Source organism: Aspergillus oryzae, chromosome 1, assembly GCF_000184455.2.
Source record: "Aspergillus oryzae RIB40 DNA, chromosome 1".
Taxonomy (NCBI): Eukaryota; Fungi; Ascomycota; class Eurotiomycetes; order Eurotiales; family Aspergillaceae; genus Aspergillus; species Aspergillus oryzae.
The window spans coordinates 2,884,001-2,910,788 of record NC_036435.1 but is presented as its reverse complement, the minus strand read 5'-3'; the positions used below and the strand labels follow the sequence as shown (position 1 = coordinate 2,910,788).

The following is a 26,788-nucleotide window of genomic DNA, read 5'->3' as shown; positions in this document are numbered from 1 at the left end:
ACCCTACAGTTCACAAACAAGAAACACACAATCCACCATACACATCTTCATTGCAACCCCTACATACAAGACACACATCTACCAGCCCCTATCACAAACCACCACCTCATTCCACATTCCACAATCCCATTCACACCCAACTCAGCCCCAAAACCCAAGTTCAACCCTTACCTCTAACACTCACTCAGAGAGAGAAAGAGAGCGAAGAGAGAGATCAATCACCTAAGCAAAGAAAGGAAACGCCCCACCACTAGGCGCAGGGAAAGACCCAGACGGAGTGGGACGAGGACCTTCGCCACCAGAAGGCTGAGGGAAACCGGAAGGCAAGGTTCCAGTAGGCTTAGGGCCGTGACCCTCGCCATGGTGACCCTTACCGCCATGGTGACCCTTACCGCCGTGGTGGCCCTCGCCGTGATGGCCCTCACCGTGGTGACCACCGGGGAAACCGCTGGGAGTAGCGCCAGAAGGAACCGGACCGCTGGGGGTAGGGAAGCCGGATGGAGCGGGGAAGGATGAGTCGTCGCCTTCACCCTCGTTGTCGTTGCCCTCGTCGGTGCCCTGGGCTTGTCGCTTTTCGAAGCCGCCGAAGGGCCAGCCTCCGAAGGGCCAGCCGCTGGATGGCGATCCCGAGGGAATTGGGAAGCCGGAGGGAATGGGGAAGCCGGATGGGATACCCGATGGAAAGCCGGTAGGAAAGCCGGTAGGAAAGCCGGTAGGAAACCCGGAGGGGATTGGGAAGCCCGATGGAATGCCGGTGGGGAAGCCGGAGGGGACGGGGAAGGGGAAGCCTTCACCTTCGTACCGCTTGTCGAATGACTGGTCAGGGAATCCTGCTCCGCCGGAGGGAGCGGGGAAATCAGGCTGCCCGCTGGGAACAGGGAAGCCAGCACCGCCGGAGGGAGTGGGAAAGCCGGATGGGAATGTACCGCTAGGGCCAGGGAAGGGGAAACTACCCTCGCCGCCCTCCTGGGGCTGGCCCTCAGACGGAGTGCCGAATGGGAAGTTAGGGAGAGACTGGCCGTCGCCGCTCTCGATGTGCTTGGGCAAGGCAAGGGCACAGCCCACAAGGCCAAGAGCAGCAGCGTTGGAGAACTTCATTTTGGATAGTTGTTAAAGAATGAAAGTAATTAAAGTATAAGATAGGTTTTCAAAGGAGTGCTTTTAAGGAATGCCAGATTCACTTAACGAAAGCTGATGAGGTTGGTCATGAAGAAAGATCTAAATCCATGGGAGAGTTGAAGGTCTTTATAAACTCGATAATCGGGGGGCATCAGAATGCCGAGAGCTTGAAAAAACTGATGAAGAGCGGTTAGCCAGGAGCACCTCATCAAAGGTGGAGGTCGATCACAAGCTTGGACTACACGGGTTCGCTTTCAGGCACGCCAAACCTAATATTGAGAGGTGGAACATCATGGAACCATATCAGAATCAGGTTGAGTCCTGTGTATCATTCCCCGAATGGGATTTCTTCTCCACGGCCTGGGGCACGTTCGGATAAAATTGCCTGTAGCCCTAAGAGTGTAGTCAGGCCGCAATGGCCGCCTTGTTTTTATGAGTGCCAGTTTTCCAGTCGATGTTGGAATAAGATCCAAGAATACTCCCACAGGGTCCAGCTTGAGTATACCCTGCGTATACCCTGAGTGTACCCTGAAAAGAAGGGTCTGAGATACGGGGGCAATGATGAAATCGCACACCATCCTGCCCAAATCGACATCTAATTCTCCAGCTCATGACGTGATCTTTGGAGCCATCCGGAAGCATGAGAGCCACGCCTTTGCACTGGGCCAGCCAACCCTAACCTACAGCGTTTCCTCTCATGGAATTCGAGACGGAGATCGTTGTGTCCATGAAGAATAGACCCACCAAGCGACAATTGACAACCAATCACATTGACAAACCAATGGACTGCAGCTTAGATCGACATTATAATCCACCGCAAGGTTTAACGGGCCATCGAATTATCCCTATTGGTGCAACCGACCAAAACTTAAGACGACCTCTGTTTGAGCCCCTGGAAAGGGGTGTGGGACAGCACAAGCGCCAGCATATCCGTAATCATCTTGGTCGCGTCCACGTCAGACCATGTGGTGCGAAGTCGGCACTGGAGAGTTTCTTGGCGCTAGTAACCGAAGTTAATCCCAACTAAGAGTACGTAGTCCCGACGATCAACGGCTCCATCCTGAAGCAGCCACTGGACTAATGTGGCTGATGGCCCGACAGTAGGTGCTGGCTAAATCCTGTCCAGAGTGTCGAAGAAAACCGACATAGCGGTTATGAAACGGGCTGTTCTGGCCTAGAAACGGTCGGGACTGGATCCTGCGACCGTTATTGGAGGGAGAAGGCGCGTATGGAGTCGGGAATTCCGAGTGATGGAAATAAGATGGCGTTGGGAGTCAGAAGTAGATTGAATGGAATTGGATTGACGACGCACAGGAAATGCGGAAAAATCACGCACGGACGGCTGCCTGAGCCTTGAGGCCGGAGCCGTCCCTCCAATAGCCCTGACTCAGTCCCCTGGTATAATATGTCGCTTCTAATGCCGGTACCGAGCTTAGTGACCTTGATTCGGCACATATAGCCTATAGTCTTGTGGATCTTCTGGATAACCGGTTCATTACCTATGAACTCTGTTCTAGCAAGGTTGTGCTACCCTGGAACCTCCCTTAAACCCCCAAGTATTGCCTCTCTGCTACCGAAAATTACACCCTCTGCTCCATAGTGTGTTTCTAAATCTTCACTAAATACGTGATATAGTAGCAAACCATTTTAAGAGGTATGCGGCACAAAATGTCTCAAAAGCGCCATCACATCCATACAATTGAGTATAAAGGCACAGTCGTCGTCAGCTATATGTCTCCACTATTAGCTCAACAATGAAACAATCGAATTGAATTGACTTCCCGCCACCCTTTAGGCAAAGTGTCCATAATCAAATGAACGCTAAGTTAGCATTAATTTTATGCTAACTTCTTATCAGATCCGCTCAAGCCTCCGCTAAGCCTCTGGAATCTCATTCCAAATTGCCAGTGCCAACAAGCAAGGCAATGGGTTAGCCTAATTTCTGGACTTAAGGTCTGGACTATTGGATCCGAGGTTGACGGACCGATGCTGAAGTAATGGCTGTTTCGGATTTATTGCAGAGAAGAGTAAGGATCGTCGAAGAGAGATGATCGGATAGGTGGAAAGCTGAGGTCTAAGGGCGTTTGGCATGGATTTAGATTTATGCACGGAGGAACAGGTACTCTCCCTCTGTCATATAGCTAATTTTGTCTGACACGCCGGTCCTCTGTGACGGCAGTTGGCGTGCTTGCCAGCTGGTGTGGAGTCGAATCCCGAATAAGCATATACAAGGTACGGGGTAGAGTTTTCATGTCACAAAAGTAGGGGCTACTATCGGGACATTGAATCAACCATCTTTTCAGGGAGTACAGTATTTTCGCTCTTCTAGGGGCGATGTGAGTTACATGAGTGAATCTCGTCGTTTTCTCCGAAAGTAGTATGGCTCCGAGTGAGAAAGTCAGGTAACTAAGGCCAAAGACTGGCCTCAAGACTAGCCCGCTAGTGTAACTTAGAATCGTAGATCAATAGACCCGTTAGGGCGTTGGTCTGGTATCATCTTCATCACAGACTTCAAAGCAGTATCTGCTTCTGCAAAATGCCACTACCAAGCCACAAATCTTTGTAAGGTAGTGGCACACTTGCTTTGATGGAACTCCGTACTCCGTACTGTGAAGCAATAAAAATAGAATCGCTACCACACCTAGCTGCTACACCATTGTGTTAGTATAGGGTTCAACTAGTCACTTTCCTCCGCTGCACTGTAAAAGCCCGGGCCAGCAATTCCACCCGAAGAGCATCAGAATCTGAGATAGATTGACGATTACGCGGCTTAGGAAACACCGCAGACACTGGATTGTTTTAAGTAATCTACCTTTCTTCACAGGACTCACCGTGTCACTTACTGAGAGGTCTGTATCACACACGGAGATTACCACGGGAAACTCGCGAATGGAACGCCATTGCCAGCTGCCGCCTTAGGGACGTTTGTCTTTGGACTGCGTTCATTGGAGCGAATTAAGATTGACGCTTCTAGTGAAGGCACTTGGGCCGAGAATTCATGATATTAGATCCGTAGGACATTATTCTGTATTTACCCATCCCCAGGTGTGCTGCTATGGGGGCAAATCACCCTTCTGTGTGATGGAAATCCGTTTTCTTAAGTGAAGGTAGAAATCAACTCTGGCGTCAATATACATTGTAATGTCGAGCTCGCCGTAGACACCCCTCGAAAAGCCTACAATCGAAAAGGTATAACGGCAAACATCCTGGATAGGTCTTTTAAGGATCTACCATGCAGCATGTTCAGTCCTATGTTAGCTTTTAGCAAATATACTAGGGAGTATAGCCATTGTGATAGCTGAGTTCATTGGATTTTCCCGGTATATTGGCGATAAAGTCGTACGTTTTGCTTTATAAAGCGTTTTATCAGACTTCTTTCCAATGACTAATCCTCGATGGTCTAACGGTCATGATTTCCGCTTGTCATCTCATACGAGAACAAGCGCGGGAGACCTGGGTTCGACTCCCAGTCGGGGAGATTTTTTTACCTCCAGATTTTTAATGTATCTCAAATATATGTTCCTTTTTGTTGCCAGTAACAGTCTCTCTAGTGCTTCGCTATTAGGGCTGCGTTATTTGAGTTGTCGTCGTAACTACCTTATATATAGTTTGTGGTCTGGTCGTGAGGCATATATATATATATTCAGGTGACACGGTAAAGCCCTTTGTCGTAAAAACAACAAAAACAGAAAGGATTGGTATGCAGATTATATATAAGTTGACAATAGCTTTAGTATGGAAAGCAACCCAAAGAACCTCTTATCACATACAGCAAAGGAGAAAGTTTTCGACCAGGATACCACTAAACTCATCGATGGCCGCCTTATACCCCGGGGAGGCCTCCACACTGTTGAGGCTATGGGAAATATCAGAGGATTGAAACTAGTTTATACTACGCAAATCGTCGAAGTTATGGCGTATCATCATTCTATTTATCGAGGTATCTAACCTTTTAGGCTAATAAAGCTTTTATACGTGCAGAGTGAGAATCACATTTTTAGAACCGCAAGTCCCATCCAATCTGGGGTCCAATCGTGGGCAATCCATCAGCCACGCTCTGCACGTCCTTATCTCCGCGACCACTCAAACACAAGACGAGGTCCTTGCCAGGTCCCAGCTTTTTGGCTGTCTGAATAGCACCCCACACAGCGTGAGAAGTTTCCAACGCAGGGATAATGCCTTCCAACTGGCTCAGGAGGCGGAAGCCCTCAAAGGCCTGGGCATCAGTAGCGGACAGGAATGTTGCCCGCTTACTTTCCTTCCAGTGGGCCAGTTCCGGTCCAACTCCGGGGTAATCCAGCCCGGCGGAAATGGAATGAGTGTCGGAGATCTGGCCGTGCTCGTCCTGTAGGATATATGTGCGAACGCCATGCAGCACGCCTACAGAGCCTCCAGTCAGTGTGGCGGAGTGTCGGTCCGTGTCTAACCCATCTCCGGCGGCTTCTACACCAACCAGCTGGACAGAGAGATCCTTGGAAAAGGGGTAGAACATGCCAACAGAATTAGATCCTCCACCAACACAGGCAACAACGGCATCCGGACTCTTGCCCAGCTCTTGCATCTGAGCCTTGGTTTCATTACCGATCACACTCTGGAAAGTCCTGACCATAGTAGGGAAGGGATGGGGCCCAATGGCAGACCCGATAATATAGTGGGTGGTATCCAGACGGACAATCCACGCGCGGAAGGCTTCATTTACGGCATCACGGAGGGTACGCGATCCCGATTCGACGGGGATCACCGTGGCGCCTAGCAAGCGGATCCGGAATACATTCAAGGCCTGTCGACGGACATCCTCCGCACCCATGTAGATAGTACATTTTATGCCAAATTTAGCACATACGGTGGCAGTCGCGACACCATGTTGACCGGCGCCCGTTTCAGCGATAATCTCCGTCTTACCTAACCGACGAGCGATGAGTATCTGACCCAAGGCATTATTAATCTTGTGAGATCCGGTGTGGTTCAGGTCTTCCCGTTTTAGCCAGATGTTTGCACCACCGATGTGCTCAGTCAGGCGTGTCGCTTGGTGAAGGCTCGATGGACGGCCCATGTAAGGATAGTACGACCGATATTCCTCCCAAAAGGTCGGGTCATCGAGAGCTGCCTGGAAACCGGCCTCGAGTTCAGCGAGACACGTTGTCAGGGCCTCGGGGGCATATTGACCACCGAAAATACCGAACCGTCCTGGTCCATCGGCCACGGCTGCCTCTGCGTCATCGGTTAGGGCGACCGCCTTTGCTTCGGTTGTCCCGCTGATTGTAGTCGATGCATCTGCAGAGACTTTCCTTTGTGTGATCTTTGAACAGTAGTCCTCAACTGCCTGAGCGGCCTGCCCGGCTGGGGCGTCAGCCAGGATGTTGATCACTTGACTACCAATGACAGCACCGTCGGCGATGGAGGTCACGCTTAGAAAATGCTCCCGCGTGCTGATTCCAAATCCAACTGCGACGGGGACATTGCCGGAGAGGCTCTTGACGCGCTGGATGAGCGCCGGAAGCTCTGTGTTGAGGGTCCCCGTAGCACCGGTGACGCCCATACGGGACACAAGATAAATGAAAGAATCCGCCATACTGCAGAGAGCCTTCATGCGCTCTTCTGTAGTGGAAGGAGCGATCAGTGGGACGTAGGAGAGACTGTCAATGGAGTCAATAAACCTATCACTTGAAACTTCCCTATTCCAGAGGGTAGTACGTACCCCATCTTGGTACAGCCATTGCGGAAGCGAATCGCGTCTTCTGGTGGCAAATCAACAATAATGAAACCATTGACTCCGGCATCCTTGCAATCGGCCAGGATTTGGGACTCCCCATAGCGTAAAAGGGGGTTGTAATAGCCCATGAAGAGGACGGGGGTCTTGAGTCCTTTCCGGCGGGCCTCCCGCACCATCTCCAACATGGAGGTAATGGTGACCCCATTTTTGAGGGCCTTCAGATTCGATTTCTGGATGGTAGGACCATCTGCGATAGGGTCGGTGAATGGGAGACCCAGCTCAATAATGTCTACACCATTCATCAGGATCGTCAATTCGAAAGATGGGGCTAACATGACTCACCGGCTCCTCCGGCCTGCATGCCCAGCATGATGTCCGGGGTTTCCTCCGCCGTGGGGAATCCGGCCGTCACATACGTGACCAGCGCTGGACGGCCTTCTTGTTGACATTGGGCAAATGTTTGTTTGAGATGCTCCATGGTGGATTGATTGTCTGATAGTGACAAAATTTGGAACACGAGGGGCGGTACTTTTTATGGGGAACCAAATTGACTAGGGTCTACGATGAGTCAACGCCGAGGCATCCACAATGGGGTCAGCTTGCGGGACGGCCCATTACTTTATCGGCCCGTCAATTGGTTCCGCTGCGATATCGGTCTGGAACAATTGCAACATAGTGAAATATCGACATGACCAAGCACCACTAGTAGTAAGCTCTCAGCCTCTTAGATGAGGACTATAATTGATCCTCGCTTAATTGAACCGGTTTATTCTTCTGACGTCCGTGATCGCATAAGGGCCGTCAAGTTTGTGGCTGCTTTCAAGAAGACAAGCCGGCATCACTAATATCAGTCTCGTCAATGGCAGTAATAGTAAGCTTACCTGCAACCTTGATCTTATCGATCGCCCTATTTCTCGTGATTTGGAGAGCCCGGAGAGGGCCTTGCTTCTCTTAATACACGGTCATGCCCCTTTGGTTCTGACAGACACGCATCAATGAGGCCACTTGCGTATGCGCAGGGCGGAATCTCCAGTCCTACTGGGAAGAATCTCCCTGGTGGATAATAAAGTTATTAATGGTTTATTGGACCATTTGCAATAGCGAACCATAAGACCCGGGTTATTGAAGGCAGCATGATGGTTGTAATGAGACACTGGATCCAGTAAGACAGTACAGTAAGACGCCAATCCAAACTAGGCAGAATAATAACCACGGAATACAATACCGTATTAATATCAATTCTAATCATCCACACATGAACAACTTCCCAGCCTCAAAGTCACTAACACCATCCATACATACAGCACAACAAACCAATGGCCCAATGCTGCACCTCATCACACACCTAATCCAGCGCATCTGGAGAAGACCCGTGACACTCGCTCTCACCTTCCTCACCGTCTTCCTCATTGCGCCACTATTCCTCTACCATCTCCTGGCCTACTACCTCGCCAACGATCCCCGTCTCGTCCCCAGCGCATTCCGCACCGCCAAGAATATCCTCCTCGTCACCGCGCACCCAGACGATGAGACCCTCTTCTTCAGTCCGAGTATTCTCTATCGTAATGATGATGCGACCGTAACCCGGGGTTTGTTGGCGCTTTCGTCTGGTTTGTGTTCATTCTCTTGATTCTATACTACTATAATCCTTGCCTATCCATCAACCCAGAAACATATGACCATCTGACAAGCAAAAAAAACAGGTAACTACGAAGGCATCGGCGACATCCGCCGCAGCGAACTCCAACGCAGCTGTGCCGAACTCGGGATTAAACGCGAGCGATGCGTGAACCTGGATCACTATGAGCTGCAGGATAATCCGCAGAAATGGTGGAGGGAGGATTTGATCGAGGAGCTTGTGGGGGAGTATGTTAAGAAATGGAATATTGATTTGGTGGGTCTATTTTGACTTTCTAGATCTGAAGAGTTATCGCGGTCTTAACTTATATTGAATAGATTATTACGTTCGACGACGGGGGTATATCTGGACATGTTAATCATCGGGCCGTTAGTGCTGGTGTTAGGTTTGTTCTTCTTCCTTTTTACTTTCCCCTTTTAGATTTTGCCATAAGAATAGTATACCCCAACTAACAGTGATCTAGTAAATACATATCCAAAACCCCACAAGGCCCACCAGCGTACGCACTACAGACCAAATTCCTTCTACGAAAATACGCCGGTCTAGCCGATTTAATTCCGACGTCGATGTCCTTTTCAGGACGCATTCTGCAGGCGATTGTATCTCCCTCACGGGAATATGAAGTAGTGAAAGTTGGGAATGGAAAGAGTAGTAAGATCCAGGATCCCTATGGGGATAAGGCGCTGTTGGTCAGTGACTGGCAGATGTATTTCCAGGCGCGAGGGGCGTTTAGTCAACATGGGAGTCAGTATTCTTTTGATCGGGTTTTTTATTTGTTGATTAGTCGGTATATGTGGGTTAATGATCTGAGGAGGATTGTCTGAGAAGACGGTGAGATTGGATATAACACATACTGTGAATTGAGTATGCGCTACGTGGATTACCAGGCTCATATGTGGATACTGTATGTACATCCCGCGAAGCTCGGTCGTTCCTCATAGTACAGACAGTATTCAAGACAATAGAATAAGAATAAACAACAAGACCCAAAAGAGTACAAATAATCAAACGACCTTTTCAAAAACCTTAGATGGTGACGTTGACCTTGCGAATCTCACAGAACGTCGTCGGGCCGCGATAGACCGCGAAAGCACCACACATCCACCCACTATAACCGCAGAGAGAATACAATATAACACTCGTCCTCCGAGGCCCTCAACCAGCCGCACAAAAAGCGCATCATTGGCATGCCATGACGACGTCCCCAAATGTCGGAAGAGCGGGGTATCCACGAACCCTTTTAGCATATGCATATTCGGATGATCAGGGGAGCCGGACAGGATACGGAGCGACGTTCGATTTGGCTGGGCGGTATAAATCGTCCTATACAGCACACCACTTAGCATACCATACAACCGAATCCCCAAGACACAAAAACAGAAACAGAAAGAAAAAAGGACTCACGACGCATAATGACACCCGGTACTAAACATAACCGTAACATACGGCAAAAGCAACCACCGTCTCTTAAACCGGGGTAAATTATCAATCAAATCTCGAACAAACAAGTTCCCCGGACTAGAAAGAAGCATGCCGATAGAAAACCCAGCCGGATAAGCAGCAGGCGCGACGAAATCAAACCTGCGCAATGGTTCGAGAGATCGCTTACAAACGAGATCAAGGTCCAAGATCGCACCTGTGATGGCAATGCGCGTGGCGCGCAAAAAGTCAGTCCCGTTTACAATTTGTTGTGTGTCAGTCATGTTTGGGAAGGGGGCGCACCTCCGTGTATGTATAGGATCATATAGCGCAGTGCATCTACCTTCTGCACTAGGTATGGGTAGTTGTTCCAGGTTTCCTGGAGATCGGGGAAGTGGTCGCGCACGAATTGAGTGGCTGTTTTGTCGTCCCAGATGTGTGTTTTCCATCCGGGATGTATTCTTAGACATTCTTCTCGAGCGACTAGCCATTCCGGTCGGAGGGCTGTGTCTCCGAGGTGGACGTGGTGGAGTATTGCGGGGATTGGGGACGGATGGTGAAGTTCTGAGGGAGGTTGTTCGCTCTCGTAGCCGCGAAAAGTGACATCGAAGCCGTCGCGGTCATGTGAGATAATGGAGTCGGCTGCGGACTTTTGCCAGATGAAGGGCATTTGGAGGAGCAGACGGAGTTGAGTGGCCAATGGCGACGTGAGGAAGAGCAGGAGCGACGCTAGAAGGAAGAGAAGGAGAAGACGAACTCGCGAAAAACACATGGCTGACACTGTCTGTCCACGGTGGAAGACTAGACTGTTTAACAACGGAGGCCGATTTCAGTAGAAGTGACAGCTCCCAGTCAGGAGCAATGGCGGGGAACGGAGAGAAAGAAAAGTGGAAGGATGTGGTTGGCATGTAGACCTGGAAATTGTTGCACAGCAACAAAGAGGGAGTTGACATTTGGACGTAGGCAAATCTGCACCTTCTGGAGGATGTAAGCATTCGTAGATTGGCTGACCGTATAGAGAAAGGCAGCAACGTTCCTAATCCAGGGTCCCACCAACACCCCAGTGTAACCGCCATCGAGGCGCGGCCTTTGCACTTCTTCGTCGACTAAGCTCAAGCTAAGCTTTCAGACAGCGTGGACCCTGTTCACTCACTACAGCCAAAATTGTTGTATCCTGTCGATTTCCTGTTAATTTCCTCCCTTCGTGTTTACATGTGCTGATTTGTGGAAACATGGATCACTACACTCTAGACGTGGCTCTTTGCTTATTTCCGTTACTCGATTGTGTACGACATGACTACGGCTGGCTCCAGGATTACTCCTTGTCTCAGTAGCACGGAGGGAGGCTATTTTCCGAGACTACGAGGTACATCGTAGTACTCAGTACGAATCAGGGAGGATACGAAGCCCTTTCATTCAAGGCGGTACTGACCTGCGGTAGAGAACAAAGTGACTTATCAAGCGAACCTGATGTCTCTAGACAGATATTGAATAATTCCTAGCAATATAACCTAATTTAAGTGAATTAAGCATGAAAACTAAAAATTAGTTACTCGGAGTCCATCCCCGAGTTACACTATACCGGATGAGGGAAAGCCCAAGTCAAGATTCGAAGCTTAACCAGGAACCATACTCAAAGTGCACTAGTCCCATGGTGCGAATAAATTCCCTGATCAATTGGCCAATCACACCTGGATGGCAATGTTGACAACCACGCTAAACCTTTCCAAGCATGAAACAGCAAACTCTGCTCTATTTGGTGCCTCAGGTATAACTAATAAAGATTGTTCGGCAATTGTATACCATGTATGAACTTATGCGAGGTGCTTTAAGGAGGTGGCAAAACCTGTAATTAACTACTTAGCCTCTACTGATTGAGGCCAATTTGGGCGCTTATCGTCCCTGCAACCTCTCAGTCTTTGATATCGCTCGGTGAATGGTCGTAGCTGATGCAATCGGCCTCGGTGTTTGCATCACGATAAGCCATAGGCAAAGACCGAACGCCGACCAGATAAAAACCCACCACCACTCGGTATCTCCACCGTAAGATAACAAACCCCAAAGATGCCGCCGAATAAAAGTGTCGCTGTCATCGGCACTGGCCCAGCTGGTGCCATTGCAGTTGATGCTCTAGTCCAGGAAAAATCATTCGACGTCGTCCGTGTGTTTGAACGGCAAGAAAAGGCCGGCGGCTGTTGGTAGGCAAAGATTGGAACATTGATGGTAGTGCCGATGTGATTAACGGCCAATAGGGTGTCAAGAGAGAATGAGGAACCGGTCCCTCTGGACATTGACAATCTTTCTGCGAGGACTGCAGATGGACCGGTTCCAATCCCCGACAATCTACCCCGACATGTTCCCACATTGTCTCAGCACCGTTACTTTGACTCGCATGTCTACCCCACTTTGCACGCCAATGTAGCAGCGTCAGTCATGGAATACTCGCAGGAACAGATTCCAGACATCCTTTCCGAGTGGTCTGTGAACATCCACGGACCGGACACGCCTTTCCGTCACCATACGGTGATAAGGCAGTACATCGAGGATCTCTTGAACCGAAATGGATATCAAGACTTCGTTGAGTACAATACGACAGTTGAGCGGGCCGAGAAAGACCCCCAAACCGGTAAATGGACACTAACCTTGCGACGTGCTGGTGAGCCGAATGGCCTTGACTACTGGTGGACCGAAACCTTCGACGCTCTGGTGGTTGCCTCCGGGCATTATGCCGTGCCGTATGTTCCTGTCATCAAAGGACTAAAAGAATTTGCAGAGAAGTACCCAGGCAGTGTTGAACACACCAAGCAGTACCGTGGTCCTGAAAAGTACAAGGGCAAGGTAAGATGCTATCACCTAGAGTTATATGCAGATAACTACTTCTCTTCGACCAAACAAATGACTAACACGTAAACAGCGGGTAATTACTGTCGGAGCTTCTGTCTCCGCTGCAGACACCGCAGTGAGTCTGGTAAACCATGCAAAGGGTCCCGTTTATGCTGTTGTGCGCGGAAAGTACAACACCTACTTTGGAGACGAAGCGTTCAAGCACCCCCAGATTGAGCGCCGCCCGCCCATCTCACATATAACTACCGACAATGGGGCGAGAACAGTGCACTTTGAGAACGGGACATCCGTGTCAGACGTGGACCACATCATCTTTGGCACCGGCTTCACCTGGACGCTGCCATTCTTACCTAATATCCCAATCCGAAACAACCGTGTACCGGATCTCTATCTACACGTGTTCCACCAGCGGGATCCTTCCCTGGTGTTCTTAGGAGCAGTATGTCTTCCTCGTGTCTATTAAACAAAACCAATAACTGACTGGAATAGGTTGGCGCCGGGTTAACTTTCAAAGTCTTCGAATGGCAAGCTGTAGCCGCCGCGCGCGTTCTGGCCGGAAAGGCACAGCTGCCATCTCTGGAAGAACAGCGGAAGTGGGAACAGGATCGCATCGCAAAGAAGGGCGACGGTCCAGGATTTATGATGATAAACCCCGACTTTGAGGCGTATTTTGAACAGCTTCGACAGCTTGCAGGCGAGCCTGCCGAGGGAGAACCAGGACGGAGACTTCCGCCGTTCAAGCAGCAGTGGGTGGACGACTTTAATGCTGGACATGAACGGCGGATTCGTATGTGGAAGAAGGCCAATGAGGCTGGGAGAGCGAGTAAGTTATAGAGATGGATGTACATGACTTGAGCATACATATGTATATATATAGACTGAACCTATTCTATTGTTTTGAATCACCCTATCTGTGTCAGTCTGTTGAATAATTCTACTAGAAGGCTATCTCCTCTTCGACGGTAATATGCCGGCAATCTCGAGTCCGTCCTTTTAGCGGAATACGTGGAACATTCCTGACTGAGGGCTGTATCATACAGCCTGCAGAGCCCAGAGAAATGTAAGAGTGACAAGGCCAAGGCTTGGAAGAGGAAATAGATGCTGTCTGGTCTATCGCAATCGTGGTAAGGATACAATGCCTATGCGCAACTGCACAGGGTCTACAGTGGCGCTCCTGACAAAGCTGTTATCAAGGGCTGAATTGGGTAATATAGGTGTTACTAGGGATTCACATAGAATTGTTCAATTGCTAGTTAGTTTCAGGGTAGTAGAAATATTATGTGCATCTTCCTTTCTGCGTTACAATCAATGTATATCGTGGATTATATGCAGTGCTTAAACATATCATACTAACACTTTATAGAGATTTAACCCCAACCTCACCCCATAAGTCAACCAGGACTTCTAATACAAATTTTCAGACATGGTATGCAACCAACTCATATCATCATCTCCAGAATGAACACAACTCGCATCCCACTCCCCACGGGGTGACTCAGAAGCCCCCGCATCAGAGTTCGAAACATGGTCGACCGTGGTGCCCATATACGTACGACCAGTCGTCTGGGCAATCTTTCGAAGGTGTAATTATGCTTGTGACGAACCCAATGCATGCACTCAGTGGCCCGTGGTCTCTAGTATCTCCACATCGGAGTCTAAGAATACCAAACCCACGATGGCGAGTACCTCCTGAGTAACCCCCCAACTGACGGCTACGTGAGAACTACGTTAACTCGTAGACGTGTAACTTAATCAGAAAATCGGTAAAGGTATAAGTAATATCAACAGAAACAAGTAGTAGAATAAGATAATGATCCTATTATAAGGATGAGAAATCCCGCGCGGCCCGTCTCTACTGTATAATAAACGACTATCGTTCTTTTTGGGGCAGATATATCTGCCGCTGGTGGAAAGATCTGGAACTACTGTACTCGTGGAGTAAGGGATTAGATGGAGAAGTTATATAGTCTTCCATTCTATTCTTAAATGTTTAGATTTACTCTCTGATCTTGATTATTCCTTGAGATTCCCCATCCCTGCATATGTCGCTTGCTTATATCAGTGCTCGAATTGTCTCTTGTCGCCAAAGACGGCCTGTGTAGACCTCACTAACGATACTCAGGATGGGCAGTAAATAGTCGTGCTCCTTTGAAATTGTGCTGCTTCGATTCTCAAGTCCCACAAGGTCAAGCTTCGAAGATGCATAGTGATTCAGGTGATCTAAGATCCGCCGTTACAACTACTTGATATTTCATAATTTTGACTGCACTAGGGCTCACTGCCCCAGGTAGCAGTCTTCCGTTTCACATACAACATAATATTGTCAAGAAAGTTACAAAAGCATGTCAACTTAGTGACAGTAAATACCAGTGATCTGACAATGTGGATACTGGGCAGGTCAGTGTAGTCTGGGGGACATGCTTCAGCAAATCGTGGCTGTGCTGAATATGCGAAAGCTGGATACGCTATCTATTCGCTTCGCTTAGATTAGTGGGTGATAGAGTTTAGAAAGATACTCTCTCCCTCAGCTCGAACCCCACCCAGCTGAAGTGGCATTCAATCTTCAGCTGAACTGTGGATACGTAGTACTAGTATAACTGGCAGATTCCCTTCGCATCAATGACATAAATTCCCGGTCGATTTCTCTTCCATCACTAGCAGTCTAGCTTTCTTCCTCTCCACTGCTTTCCTCTATTCTATCACTTATCGCAATCATGAAACCAGCAACCGACCGCCCATTCGAGGCTTCCAGGTACGCATGGCGGACCGACACAGATGGCCTCACCGCTTCCGACCCCGCCGCTGAGGCTCGTTTTGAAAACGCAAAAGAAAGTTACAAAAAAGCCCTCCAAGCGTTCGAATCAGCGGATAAGAAAGCCCGGAACCGTTATCACAAACATGAAGAAGACGATGCTTTTGGAGAATGGGCAATGCAATATGTACGTTTACTATAAACCCTTACTTGCATACTGTTTTCCCACCGAGGCTCCCTCTTTCTAATACTCGTCTGGTAGGATCCTGTTTGGTGTTCCCTCAAGGCGGAGGCGCAATCACAGTGTGCAGCTTTGTGTGACGCCGGTTGGGCGGCCTTCGGACAAGCCTATCTGGAGAAAAGCGAACAGGGAATGTCGAAAGTGACTCAAGATGCACGCTATGCGGGTTTTGAGCCAGAGATCTTCTGAGATAAGCCATGGGTTTCATCCGAATTGAGTATTGGAGCTACAATTGAGATTATATCTATACCTATCAAGGCTATCCGGCGCCTGACCCTGTTAGTTTCAGTAGCTATCTAATGACTATCTGTTTTTGATCCTTTATTCAGTCTTCAAAGAATAGTAGTACTTCTTCATCGACTTTATTATTCTTTATCTCTTGATTTTAACCATCTCCTTAAGCCGCAATCGGTGCGCAATCTGAGCACCAACAACGTTACCCAGATTGCTGACTCAGTGACAAGTCGCTTGAACGGGGATTTCAATGCTGCACTACGCCAGGACAGAGGCCAAACCCCCATGCTCTTAATGATATATCTAGATTGGGGTTTTAATAGAAAGTCCATAAGGGGTGGACGAGTGTACCTAACTTTGAGCAACATTGGAACAGCAATACGATCCACCGCTGTGGGTCCTTACTGCCTCCGTGTGGAATATAACTTCCAGAACTTCCGTAGGGCTACAACCGAAAACCTTACTTGTATAATTCTCGACGTCGAATGATAGTTCTTGTAAATCTACTCCAATACTAAAGATTGTGGATCGTTCTAAATGATGTCTATCTGAGCAAATGCGGCCGATAACCATGACGCTTCCTGTAATATATGGGCTGGAGATGGCTGGCAAGTGGCTAATACCAGTTTGTGGGTGGCCGTAGAAGGTATAAAGAATTAGTTCGTGGTGGATGTGTGGCAGGACAGCTCTCTTGAATCTATCTTAAGTCTTGCTAAGGCCTCGGGGACGTTTTCCGAGTAAGTGGTAGTTTATTTCCTTTTCTTATATTTTCTTTATTTTACAAAGAAAAAAAAAATTTCAAAAGTTAATAGGACGTAGTTTATTTCTTTCGCCCGGACTACGCCTCACTTCAAGAGCACTAAGCTTTTGCATTTTGATCTTCAAAACAAGGAAAATTTGCAGTCCATATAAGTTCTAGAGCGTACTTTCATGTTACATGAGCCCAGACAATAAGATAACTGGTAAGTCACTAGATAGGTCATCGATGTTTTCAGCTTCGACCCACCGCGGAGTTTATACCCGGGCATCCCGCAGTTACATCAGGTCCGTTGGTGTGATATCACCACTATCGGAAGTAAACATCTATCGGAAATGTACCGTATACTCATTTACGATTATGCTGGACTCCACATGTGTCAAATTAGGTTTGTGCCAACATTTTGAAGTGAAATATCTGAGGTTTGGTGCTCCGTTCAGTTTCTAGATAATGTATATGAATCTGTCGCGTGCATTCCGTTTGTATTCTGAGATTACATACCTCTGAAGACTCCTGCAAAAGTTATTAAATGGAAGGGAGAAAGTAATAAAATATCGTCATAGCCAAGACTTACATGGTAGAATTATTGTCAAAGCCAGTAGTATTTCCGCTCCATATTTTCATTAGAGGTTACATCCAGACATCATTGACTGTTCCTCGATTGGAATCCCTTACAAATTCGATGCCTGGACTACACTTGGTAAATGTAACTCTGATATCTCATATGTGTCATTGAGTTTATTCAAAGATCTACTAGTAGTCACTTATAAAGTCAGTTGGTCACCCATATTTCAATGTCTTCCTCTTCGTCTTAAATAAACCCTTTTACTTACCTCAAAGAGGACCATCTATTTTTATCAATCACCATGCGTCTCTTCTCTCTTCTCACCGCTTCCACCCTTGCACTCTTCGTAAGCCCTAGCTTTGCAAACAGTCCTCTTGGAACAGTACGTTGATTAACATATGGTCCATCTCATAAAATCAAAGTGCACACTAATATCCCAAATAGGTGATTATAAAGACATCCAATTCAGAGTCTGCGCATTTTGTTCACCCTTATCAGTGTGTTACGGTATACCCGGAGTATGTAAACCTACAAACTACAAATGAGACAATGCTAACACTTCACAGCATACAGGACAAGCCCGTAAGCCGTATAGAAATTTCGCCATACAGACCTGATTCTGGGATTGAATGTACCTTTTATAAGTATGATAACCTCTGGTCTTGCCCCTTTGAGAATCATTATCTAACACAATGCAAGGGACCCTCAATGCCATTCAAGCCACTCTCATTCTTACACTCTGCACGAGGGCAGCCATACCTTCAAGCGTCGCTTCCTCGTTTCTAGTTTCAAGTGCGTGGAGTCGGGCAGAGATGATGAATTTTGGTGATCTATCAGCGGAAATCACAGGACAGAGCAACGGAACTGCGTGATGGGTAAGGGCACTGGAGGTGCTGATATAGCCCAGACCTCCTCTAATATCCCTAGGTAATTAAATTAACCCATATGCTCTTCATTCAGGAGGTGTAACATACTCCTTTTTGCTACTTCAGTAGGAGCTGAATGTGTAGAATTTGGACGAATATGGACATTACATGGTTATCTATGACTAGCAAGATTCCTGAAAAGACCTCTTTCGCCCATGATAAATACTTGTGGCAAAGAGAAAAGGATCGTATCGATCCGGACTTATCATCTTCGAAGATATGAGGTCGTCCACATCTGAGATGAAAAGCCGATGGGCTCTTCCAGAGACGTAGACATCTTTAGAAACATTGATCCTGGCTTGTTGTGATTTCTTATACAACAATCCAACCTCAGTCCCATCGATTATCCGGCTTCTATGAGCCCAAATTCAGTGGATGAACGTCTCACTTTATGCTATTAAGCGTAGGACCCCGAGTATTTCTGGGAGCCCTAGTATTATGTCACAACGCGGATAGGCTAGTTAGCTATAAAGAAAAATGCCTTACCCGAAAAACATTAACTCTTCTCTGGTTTGGGCTCCCAAGTTATCAATCGACTTGAGTATTTTGAGATGGACAACTCTAGGCCGGTCAGCCGAAACTCTTATCAACCCTACTGAGTGTTGATGTCATATAGCGATAGCAACAGTGCAAATTGCTATGCATCAGTTTACAAAATATAAGGTCTAGACTACTATAGGGTTTGGGAATGACGATATGACAGTCGTCTAGCTATCATAAGCAGAATATAACAGATCCGCCTACCCCGATCACTGTATGTGGAACACTATTCTGGCATATTACTCTTGAGAAAATACACCGCTCACCTGCTACTCCGAGCTCGTACATACACAATACTCTCAATGTGCAATTCGAAGCCGCCATTACCTCTGAGATTATGCCCATCAAAATGGCACCAATGGATACCGCTGGATCATGACCAGCCAGGAGCGAGCCCATATTGCCGGTTTGCTTGATATCGATGGTATGTCAGATCTCGATCAATGAAAAAGCACGCCTGAAGTTTCACTAACAAGCTGCAGAGTTCACCATACCCCGTGGTGGAAATGTGATCATGCGTGAGAGAGCCGTTGCACTTCCTGCGGCAAGCATTCAGGTCTTGATGATCCTGTCCATAGCGCGCTGGACCGTGGTATTCACGGTCGCACCTATATGCTGGATATTCTACAGAATGGAGCAAAGGAAAACAGCCCGAAGCATTACATTACCTGCTCTGGTTGTGGCACGCTGCACGATCGTGGTTTTGGTTGTTACGGTTACGAGAAATGGTTTGCGTAAATCAGTACTACATCACCCAAGAAATAAGTGGTATATACAATATTCGACCTCATATATATTCAATGCAATCCTCAGCAAGCATTCAACAATGGCGATGCTGAAAAAATACCATTGCTTTTCTCAACTCCTACCAAAGTGCCCGTCACCTCATTTTTGGCATATATGGAATTTTCTGGGTCTATTATGTCCTTTATGACACTAAGTCTCACTAGTATGAATATTCAGTCTGTTGTAGACAGTGGAAATCTCATGGAACCTTCGACGCCGTCATAGTAGTGTCGTAATAGAAGCTGACTAGTGATATGTCTGCATTAAAGTGGATCAAATCGGGATGAATCCCCGCAATACCCCACCCGAGCCCGGGCCGAACCCGCTGTCTTCGGGTCTGGTTGGGAAAGTACCGAATCTACTAACTAAATTAAATTATTAGTTTAAATGAATTGTCTATCAAATATACAACATCTACCTTCATACGCCCTCCACCTTGAGATCTTCTCTAAGAACAGTCCAGAAGCCCCAGGGGGTATATGCATACTTACACCTTCACTCCTCGATTGATCGCCTTACCTCAATGCCAAGACCATCGCTTCATCATTTGCGCCAATCAACGTGGCGGATCATGACTCATTTACTGTCACGATGATCCTGCATGGGCCATTTTGTATACAGAACCAGCCTAGTCAACCCACCAACCAGGAATAGCACTGGAAGTTACTCTATAAAGGGGATGTGTCTAGGTAGTCAAATGAAATAACTTCTCAGTCCAACACATCAGATAAAAGACCCTGCCGCATAAATTCGAAAAGATTTACATAGTTCGGCTTCATATCCACCTCAATTGAATGAGCCCCACCATCGACACTACAAGCCAAAGCCATACAAGTACAGAAATGGATCAATATAAAACGAAAGAGGATGTCCTCAAGTTAGGCATCGTCGACCCCGAGCTCGAAGAAGCAAGTGACCCGCAATGCTTTCATGAATATCATCTGATTATCAAAATAGGTTCTTCAGCACAGCCCACCCCCTTCAATAGACTTTTCATCACCGATTGAGGAACTGCGCCAATTAGTGTTAGCAATGGAGAAGACAGCATACGATTCCTGTCCAAGATTCGACACCCAGGAAACCGTGATCGATATCACAATGCGTGATGGATACCAGAGCAATCTTCACATTACCAAGCCAGGCAACTCGACTGGGGCAAATCCCGTGGTCGTTCTTATATTCGGCGGAGCTTTTGTGATGGGCACAAACATACAATCGATTATCTGGGCCCGCACGGTCGCAGCTTTGTATGGTGCTACTGTGGTTCAACCCTCATATCGCCTAGCACCGGAGCACAAATTCCCGACAGCCCCGAATGACATATGGGACAGTGTGCAGTGGATCGCTGCCAACGAGTCGGCGCTTGATGCAGACCTAACGAAAGGATTTGTCATCGGCGGTGGATCAGCAGGCGGAAACCTTTCCATTGTCACAGCACATCGTGCAGTGAAAGAGAAGCTGTCTCCGCCTATCACGGGTGTTTTGGCTAGTATCCCAGTATGTATGAGCCAGGAGACTGTGCCGGAGAAATACAAGCACCTTTGGGTATCTCGTGGGCAAAATGGAAATGCTCCTGGAAATCCCGGTCTGGATTCGAAGTCGATTGGAGGATATGAGGCTCTCTACCAGCAGGATTTCTTGTCCGAGGACTTTTCGCCCTTTTGCTCGATAGTACCATTCTCTGCCATCCCACGAACGTATGTTCAGGTCGCAGGGCTGGATATTCTCCGCGATGACGGCATTGTGTATGCAAAGGTTCTGGAGGACAATGGCGTTGAGGTGAAGTTGGATGCTTATCCTGGCATGCCACACGGTCATTTTAATTTATGGCCACATTTGAAGCAGTCAATCAAGTCTCAAGAGGATACTGTCTGGCATTTTGGATGGCTTCTGGGTTGTCAGGTGCCCAGGGAAAAGGTGGAAGAAATTGTAGCTATGACTCGGATATGATATGCTTACAGTATATATTCAAATTCAAGTCAAGGCTATCGATTTGTTTCCAATATATTGTTTTCGTCAAGAATCGTTCCGTAGAGGATATCCTAAGTCTGTACGATATTCAACAACAAGGAGCTAGCTCTGTATGAATAGCAATCTTTTTCAACACTATCTGAATTGAACCGTGATCTGGAAACAGAGCGGTTAGCCCTAGCTACTGATTGTATGGACGTAGAAATAGCCACGTTTTGAACCATCTACGAATTAAATATCACTGTTATTCTCTTGATATCACCCCCACGTTATTACAGGAAATGCAGGCGATACGTCTCATGCAACAGAGTATTGGATTACATGCATAATATGCAATGCAATGCTCGCCCGCAACACACGGCTGCAGGAACGAGGCGAGTCACTCTTGTAGCATGATGTTAACTACTCAGAAAGTTTTTCTTCCATGGCTAGTACTCGGAAAGTATATAGTCATATGGCTGATATCTAGATTTAATCTTCCAGAAGACAAGACGTGATACCGCACTTTATTCAAGAAACAGTGCATGGACAAACAACCCCAAAATTGACTTCATATAACCCTAAACCAGCAAAATCAAGGTTATGAACACCAAAAAAACACAAGAAATCAGTACAACGAACCACAGAACCACCGCAATTTACCCGCATTCTGGCAAAATCAACTGAATACAGAGTATTCGGAGTATCTCCGACCGAGTTTACCCCTCTCGAAGATCCCCAAAGCAACCCCACCTATGCAAAGCAACATCCCCTCTTCCTCCATCCCAGCACTCCCAGAAGGTAAAACCAAAGCAATGGACTCAGTAAAAGGAAAAGTCTACGCCGTAACCGGCCTAGCAGGTATTGGTCTCGCCGTCGCAAAACAACTCTACAGCTACGGCGCACGCCTCTCCTTAGCCGACATCGACGAAGCGGCCCTTTCATCCGCCTTTGCGCAACTCAATTCTGACGCCGAGAATGTCCTCACCACAAAGGTTGACGTGGGGTCTTCGGCGTCCGTGGATGCATGGATTGAGGCTACTGTTCAGCACTTCGGGCGACTAGATGGTGCTGCTAATATGGCGGGGATGATCGGGAAGAAACATGGAACAGGGAGATTGACGGAGCAAGATGATGAGGAGTGGGATCGGTTGTTGAGGGTGAATTTGACGGGGACGATGTATTGTGTGCGGGCGCAGGTGAGGAGTATTTCTGCGACTTCGGGGAAGGGGAGTATTGTCAATGCGACGAGTATACAGGGGGTGAGGGGATTTGGATTGCATGTTGCTTATTCGGCGTCGAAACATGGGGTTGTTGGGTTGACGAAGAGTGTCGCGAAGGAGGTTGGTCCGGAGATCAGGGTTAATGCTGTTGCGCCGTGAGTGTTGTCTCTTTTTGGTAGGATAGTTTGGGACGTGCTAATGTTCTTTTAGGGGATCTATTCAGACACCGTTGCTGGACAAGTCTATTGTTATTCAAGGTGGTTATACTCAGCCCCCGACGATTATTCCTCGCACTGGGACGGCGGACGAAGTTGCTCAGTCGGTGTTGTTCCTACTCAGTGACGCAGCCTCGTTTACCACTGGTACGGTTCTTCAGGTGGACGGTGGCTGGGATCCATAAGTTGCTTATTTTAGTGAATTAGCTGGATTTAAAACTGGAAACGTTAAAGTCCATGATGCTCATATACAAAGTGTAGTCTATAAATATGTGTACACGCGTGCCGTCCAGCGGCACTTGCGAAACATGGCCTGTACACGAGACCGGACAGCTATCTCTACATATATCTGCATCTCATCCCAAGACGACTGATCTTTTGTACACGGAAGGGGTATAATAGGAAATCAGACAATCATCAAATCCAACAACGTAATATCACCCGTGAAGCCACAGAAAACCTGTCGCAACTAAGAATACAGATAGTAAGATGAGTTTCTGACCTGTAAAGCGAGCTGGAAGTAAAATCAAAGCCAAGCAACACATACACAATATGACGAGCACGGTGAAGCTGTAGTTCGGGTGAACAGTTGACGCAAAGTTCTTCGATCCTCTGCCAGAGAATTATCAGTATGAGGCCCACTTTCAGGATGCCGGGAACGAACCTTGCTACAGGCCAGCCATCCTCGTAGTCGAGATAGTTCCAACCCAGTAAGGCATCCTAGACAGTCGTTATTAGTGGCTCTATGTTGATCATTCACTATGCACTCACGCCATGCAAGAATCCGACACTTGTGTTAACTGCGAAGGTGGAATGTTAGCCAGGTCATTAATAGAAAACAATGTCGGGGAACATACGATAATGATAATACAAAATGTCTGGATCCGTGGTAGTGGCAGGCAGCACCCCAATTCCACCAGGAGCATAGACTATTCCATGGTTCGAGTCGTAGACTGTGGTGCCGCCTCCCTCCGCCAGGTCCTTTCCGTGCTTGTCCACAAACGGACCTCGCACATCCTTCGACCTTCCGACACGGATACTGTACTCCTGACCCATAGATGGGAAACCTTTGTTAAAATGACAGCATTTCCCATGACTAAACCACACATAATAATAGGGATCCTTGTAGCTCATGAAAGACCCTTCATCCGGTTTTGGCATTCCGTCTGGTAAATATACCAAATTCTTCGCATCTGGCTTCTCGGGGTTCTTGACGGACAATAAGTCATCGGCAAGGGGCACTTGGAAAATGCCATGCCAGTAACTCCCATATAGCAGGTACGGCTGTTGCGTTTGCTGGTCTACTATAAACGAGGCATCAATGGCATTGGATACCGTATATGGCCAAATATGGGCTAACGGCCCTTTTTCAGTATAGATCAGACCCCCATGGTCTGTCCAAGAGCCATTTTCGATCGAGTCTGTACTTGCAACGCCGATAGCACTATTGCGAACTCCATCCTTGCTGACGGTATAGAAACAATAGAATTTCCCTTTCCATTCCACCGTCGTTGGAGCCCAGGGACGCGTCCGGTTTTGTTTCTCAATGATTGTGGGACCGTCTAGGACTGTGCCAATCTCTGTCCAGGGCCCTGACAGGTTAGATGATCTAAATATGGGGACTTGGATCCCTCCTTTGAATAGGTAGAAATTATTGTCGTGCTGCAAGATATTGGGGTCATGGACGTTCAGGTGGCCTTGATTTGGCAAGGGAAACTTTTCCGTTTTTGAAAAAACATTAGGGGGGTGAGCGGGTTTAGAGTTATCCGAGGGTGCCGCCTGCACCATGCCCAGCAGGCAGGCTAAAGATATGATATAATTGCGAAGCATTTGTGGTTGCTCCAGCTGAGTTGAAGGCTAAGATAGGTGTCAATTGAAGAGTGGGCGAAGATAGCAGGTGTGGTCGCGGAGACGCGGGGAGAGTTGGACAATAAGGAGCCGCCAAAAGACTTTCAAGTTTCAACAATTGACACTGCCTGCTCGAGATGTTCCAAAGCTTGGCCCCCAGACCGATAGGCAGCCACGATCTTCGGAGACCCACCCAAATCAACGCAAGGGTCTCGTCACAGCACTATTGAGTGCAAAAAAAGTCACGACGCGTGGCAGTGCACATCGCGGGACAGGGGAAAAGTAAAAATCAAAGGGAAATTGGATCGACGTTTCAAGTGCGTGTGACAAAAGACGCCTTGTGAGGAGACGCAGAAGTCAACAAGGGCCCCTTCCAGCGTGATGGACGGATATTTATAACTGCGAATTAGCTTCTACCAAGCTTTTCACGGGTCTGGAAGGGCCACGAACTGACGGCCAATCGTTGTCTCCACATGCCCTGAGGGAAATTGTCGGGATGATTAGATAAACCCTAGGTGGGATCTGCATAACAATCCTCCCGGTTGGGATCATGTTGCCTGGTAGAAGGTTTCGACCCTTGCAGAAACTTTGTATTGCAGATACGTGGATATTCGACTGAGATGAAGAGTTCTACGTCTAGTCATCCATCCTGAGCTACAGCAAATGAGGAGGTCAACATCTCTCACGGGACATGCACGTGACACGCCAACCGTTTATGGTTATATAAGCACCGATAGGTTATGACGTTGTTATACTATGGTTCAAATTCAAGTTATATTCTTCCAAATTATGCTGCGAACTCGAAATTGGTGGCAGAAAGCCGTCAGATTGTGGCATTTTCCTATACAAAGCGTGGGGGATCTCCTCCGCACTTTGTTTCATTCGAGGAATTCTGGTACCATGGTTCATCATCGGAGCAGGCCTTGAAACAAAGAATGGAAACACAATTCCGATCCAAGGCACCCATTGTCTGGATAATAGCCTTGCTTATGGGAAGTTCCGTATCTATGGGAACGATCCATTATCCCCATCCTGAATGCGTTCCATAAAAGGAAAGCATGAGGCCCTGGTAAAGTAGACCAACCCTGTCTCTCGAGTGGATTTACTATTCACCCCCTCGCTCTCTATTTGAACACAGCAATTATCTACGATATATACGCGCAGCTTGACTCTTTGCCAACAATGGAGATCATCTGGCTTGAATATGTAATCTGTACGGTAATCATCTGCGTACCCCTATACCTGTCTTTGGCGCAACCCCAGGCCTTTGTTCATACCACTCAGGGTTTGTTTGTGTCGGCGTGGATTTGGGTCACCATCAATCTCTACCGAAATCGGCGCCGTTCTTCTGTCAACGGTGGTAAGGATATTGCGTCTTCTACTACCATCTAATCCTGAGTCCTAATCCATTGGGCATAGTAGACAGACTCCTTAATCGTGAAACTCAACTTGAACAGAGACACTGAATTGGAAAATGGAATGAAGAGCGGATACAGTATATTACAGGAGACCCTTTCAGACAAGGAATATACTTTCGATTCAGGGTCTAGTGGTCCACAAAAGTGTTGAGTGTTGGCGGTAGATGGTTTCTGGTGCTTGGTTGGGACCTTGGGGATAGATATAAAGTCCAGTTACTTCTCCTTCTATCAGGAAACCTAGTATATTTTATTGTTTAGGAAATTGTAGTCTTCATAATTACCATTATATTCTCAATGCCGATCTGCTCTCGTTGCCGGAATGATCTGAGATGGGTTTAGCCAAGAAGCCATCTGTGGACCGCTTATCCATCCTAATTTCCCATCCAACAGTGCCATAATGTGCTGGTGGTGGTAGTGCCAAATACTCCTGCGTATACTAACCTGGAGCTCAGTGCGACTATCTCTAATAAAGTGCAGTGAGTAGGACAAATGAGCCAAAGAGAACACGTAGACTAACCCTATCTTCCTCTATTTAAGCAGTTTGTGCTTCTACAACATAAGTCTTGGCAGTTTCAAAGATAAATGTACGTATTGTATAT

At 47.5% G+C, this 26,788-nt stretch overlaps 7 protein-coding genes and 1 non-coding gene across 8 annotated transcripts; 5 read left to right on the top strand and 3 right to left on the bottom strand.

The window, feature by feature from the left end:
• Positions 1-222: 222 nt before the first annotated feature.
• Positions 223-1,098, bottom strand: AO090005001314 (extracellular proline-rich protein; the record flags this gene model as incomplete). Its single annotated transcript, XM_001818196.3, has 1 exon — positions 223-1,098. One exon carries the CDS (start codon positions 1,096-1,098, stop codon positions 223-225), a length of 876 nt encoding a protein of 291 aa, XP_001818248.1.
• Positions 1,099-4,508: 3,410 nt separating this feature from the next.
• Positions 4,509-4,597, top strand: AO090005t00023. Its single transcript has one exon. It is a non-coding gene; the product is annotated as a tRNA-Asp (tRNA).
• Positions 4,598-5,116: 519 nt separating this feature from the next.
• Positions 5,117-7,310, bottom strand: AO090005001315 (uncharacterized protein; the record flags this gene model as incomplete). Its single annotated transcript, XM_001818197.3, has 3 exons — positions 5,117-6,755; positions 6,818-7,121; positions 7,175-7,310. 3 exons carry the CDS (start codon positions 7,308-7,310, stop codon positions 5,117-5,119), a joined length of 2,079 nt encoding a protein of 692 aa, XP_001818249.1.
• A 777-nt stretch (positions 7,311-8,087) lies between these two features.
• AO090005001316 (PIG-L family deacetylase) lies at positions 8,088-9,017 on the top strand (the record flags this gene model as incomplete). Its single annotated transcript, XM_023238114.1, has 4 exons — positions 8,088-8,442; positions 8,536-8,726; positions 8,789-8,856; positions 8,927-9,017. The coding sequence occupies 4 exons, from the start codon at positions 8,088-8,090 to the stop codon at positions 9,015-9,017; spliced, it is 705 nt and encodes a 234-aa protein (XP_023089310.1).
• A 2,937-nt stretch (positions 9,018-11,954) lies between these two features.
• AO090005001317 (uncharacterized protein) lies at positions 11,955-13,568 on the top strand (the record flags this gene model as incomplete). Its single annotated transcript, XM_001818199.1, has 4 exons — positions 11,955-12,088; positions 12,143-12,728; positions 12,805-13,173; positions 13,224-13,568. The coding sequence occupies 4 exons, from the start codon at positions 11,955-11,957 to the stop codon at positions 13,566-13,568; spliced, it is 1,434 nt and encodes a 477-aa protein (XP_001818251.1).
• Positions 13,569-15,448: 1,880 nt separating this feature from the next.
• AO090005001318 (uncharacterized protein) lies at positions 15,449-15,916 on the top strand (the record flags this gene model as incomplete). The annotated part of the gene is made up of 2 exons (XM_001818200.3): positions 15,449-15,673; positions 15,749-15,916. 2 exons carry the CDS (start codon positions 15,449-15,451, stop codon positions 15,914-15,916), a joined length of 393 nt encoding a protein of 130 aa, XP_001818252.1.
• A 4,717-nt stretch (positions 15,917-20,633) lies between these two features.
• On the top strand, positions 20,634-21,485 carry AO090005001319 (alpha/beta hydrolase; the record flags this gene model as incomplete). Its single annotated transcript, XM_001818201.3, has 1 exon — positions 20,634-21,485. One exon carries the CDS (start codon positions 20,634-20,636, stop codon positions 21,483-21,485), a length of 852 nt encoding a protein of 283 aa, XP_001818253.3.
• A 419-nt stretch (positions 21,486-21,904) lies between these two features.
• Positions 21,905-24,753, bottom strand: AO090005001320 (arabinan endo-1,5-alpha-L-arabinosidase; the record flags this gene model as incomplete). The annotated part of the gene is made up of 4 exons (XM_023238095.1): positions 21,905-21,908; positions 23,588-23,643; positions 23,695-23,723; positions 23,781-24,753. 4 exons carry the CDS (start codon positions 24,751-24,753, stop codon positions 21,905-21,907), a joined length of 1,062 nt encoding a protein of 353 aa, XP_023089311.1.
• Between the last annotated feature and the right edge of the window lie 2,035 nt (positions 24,754-26,788).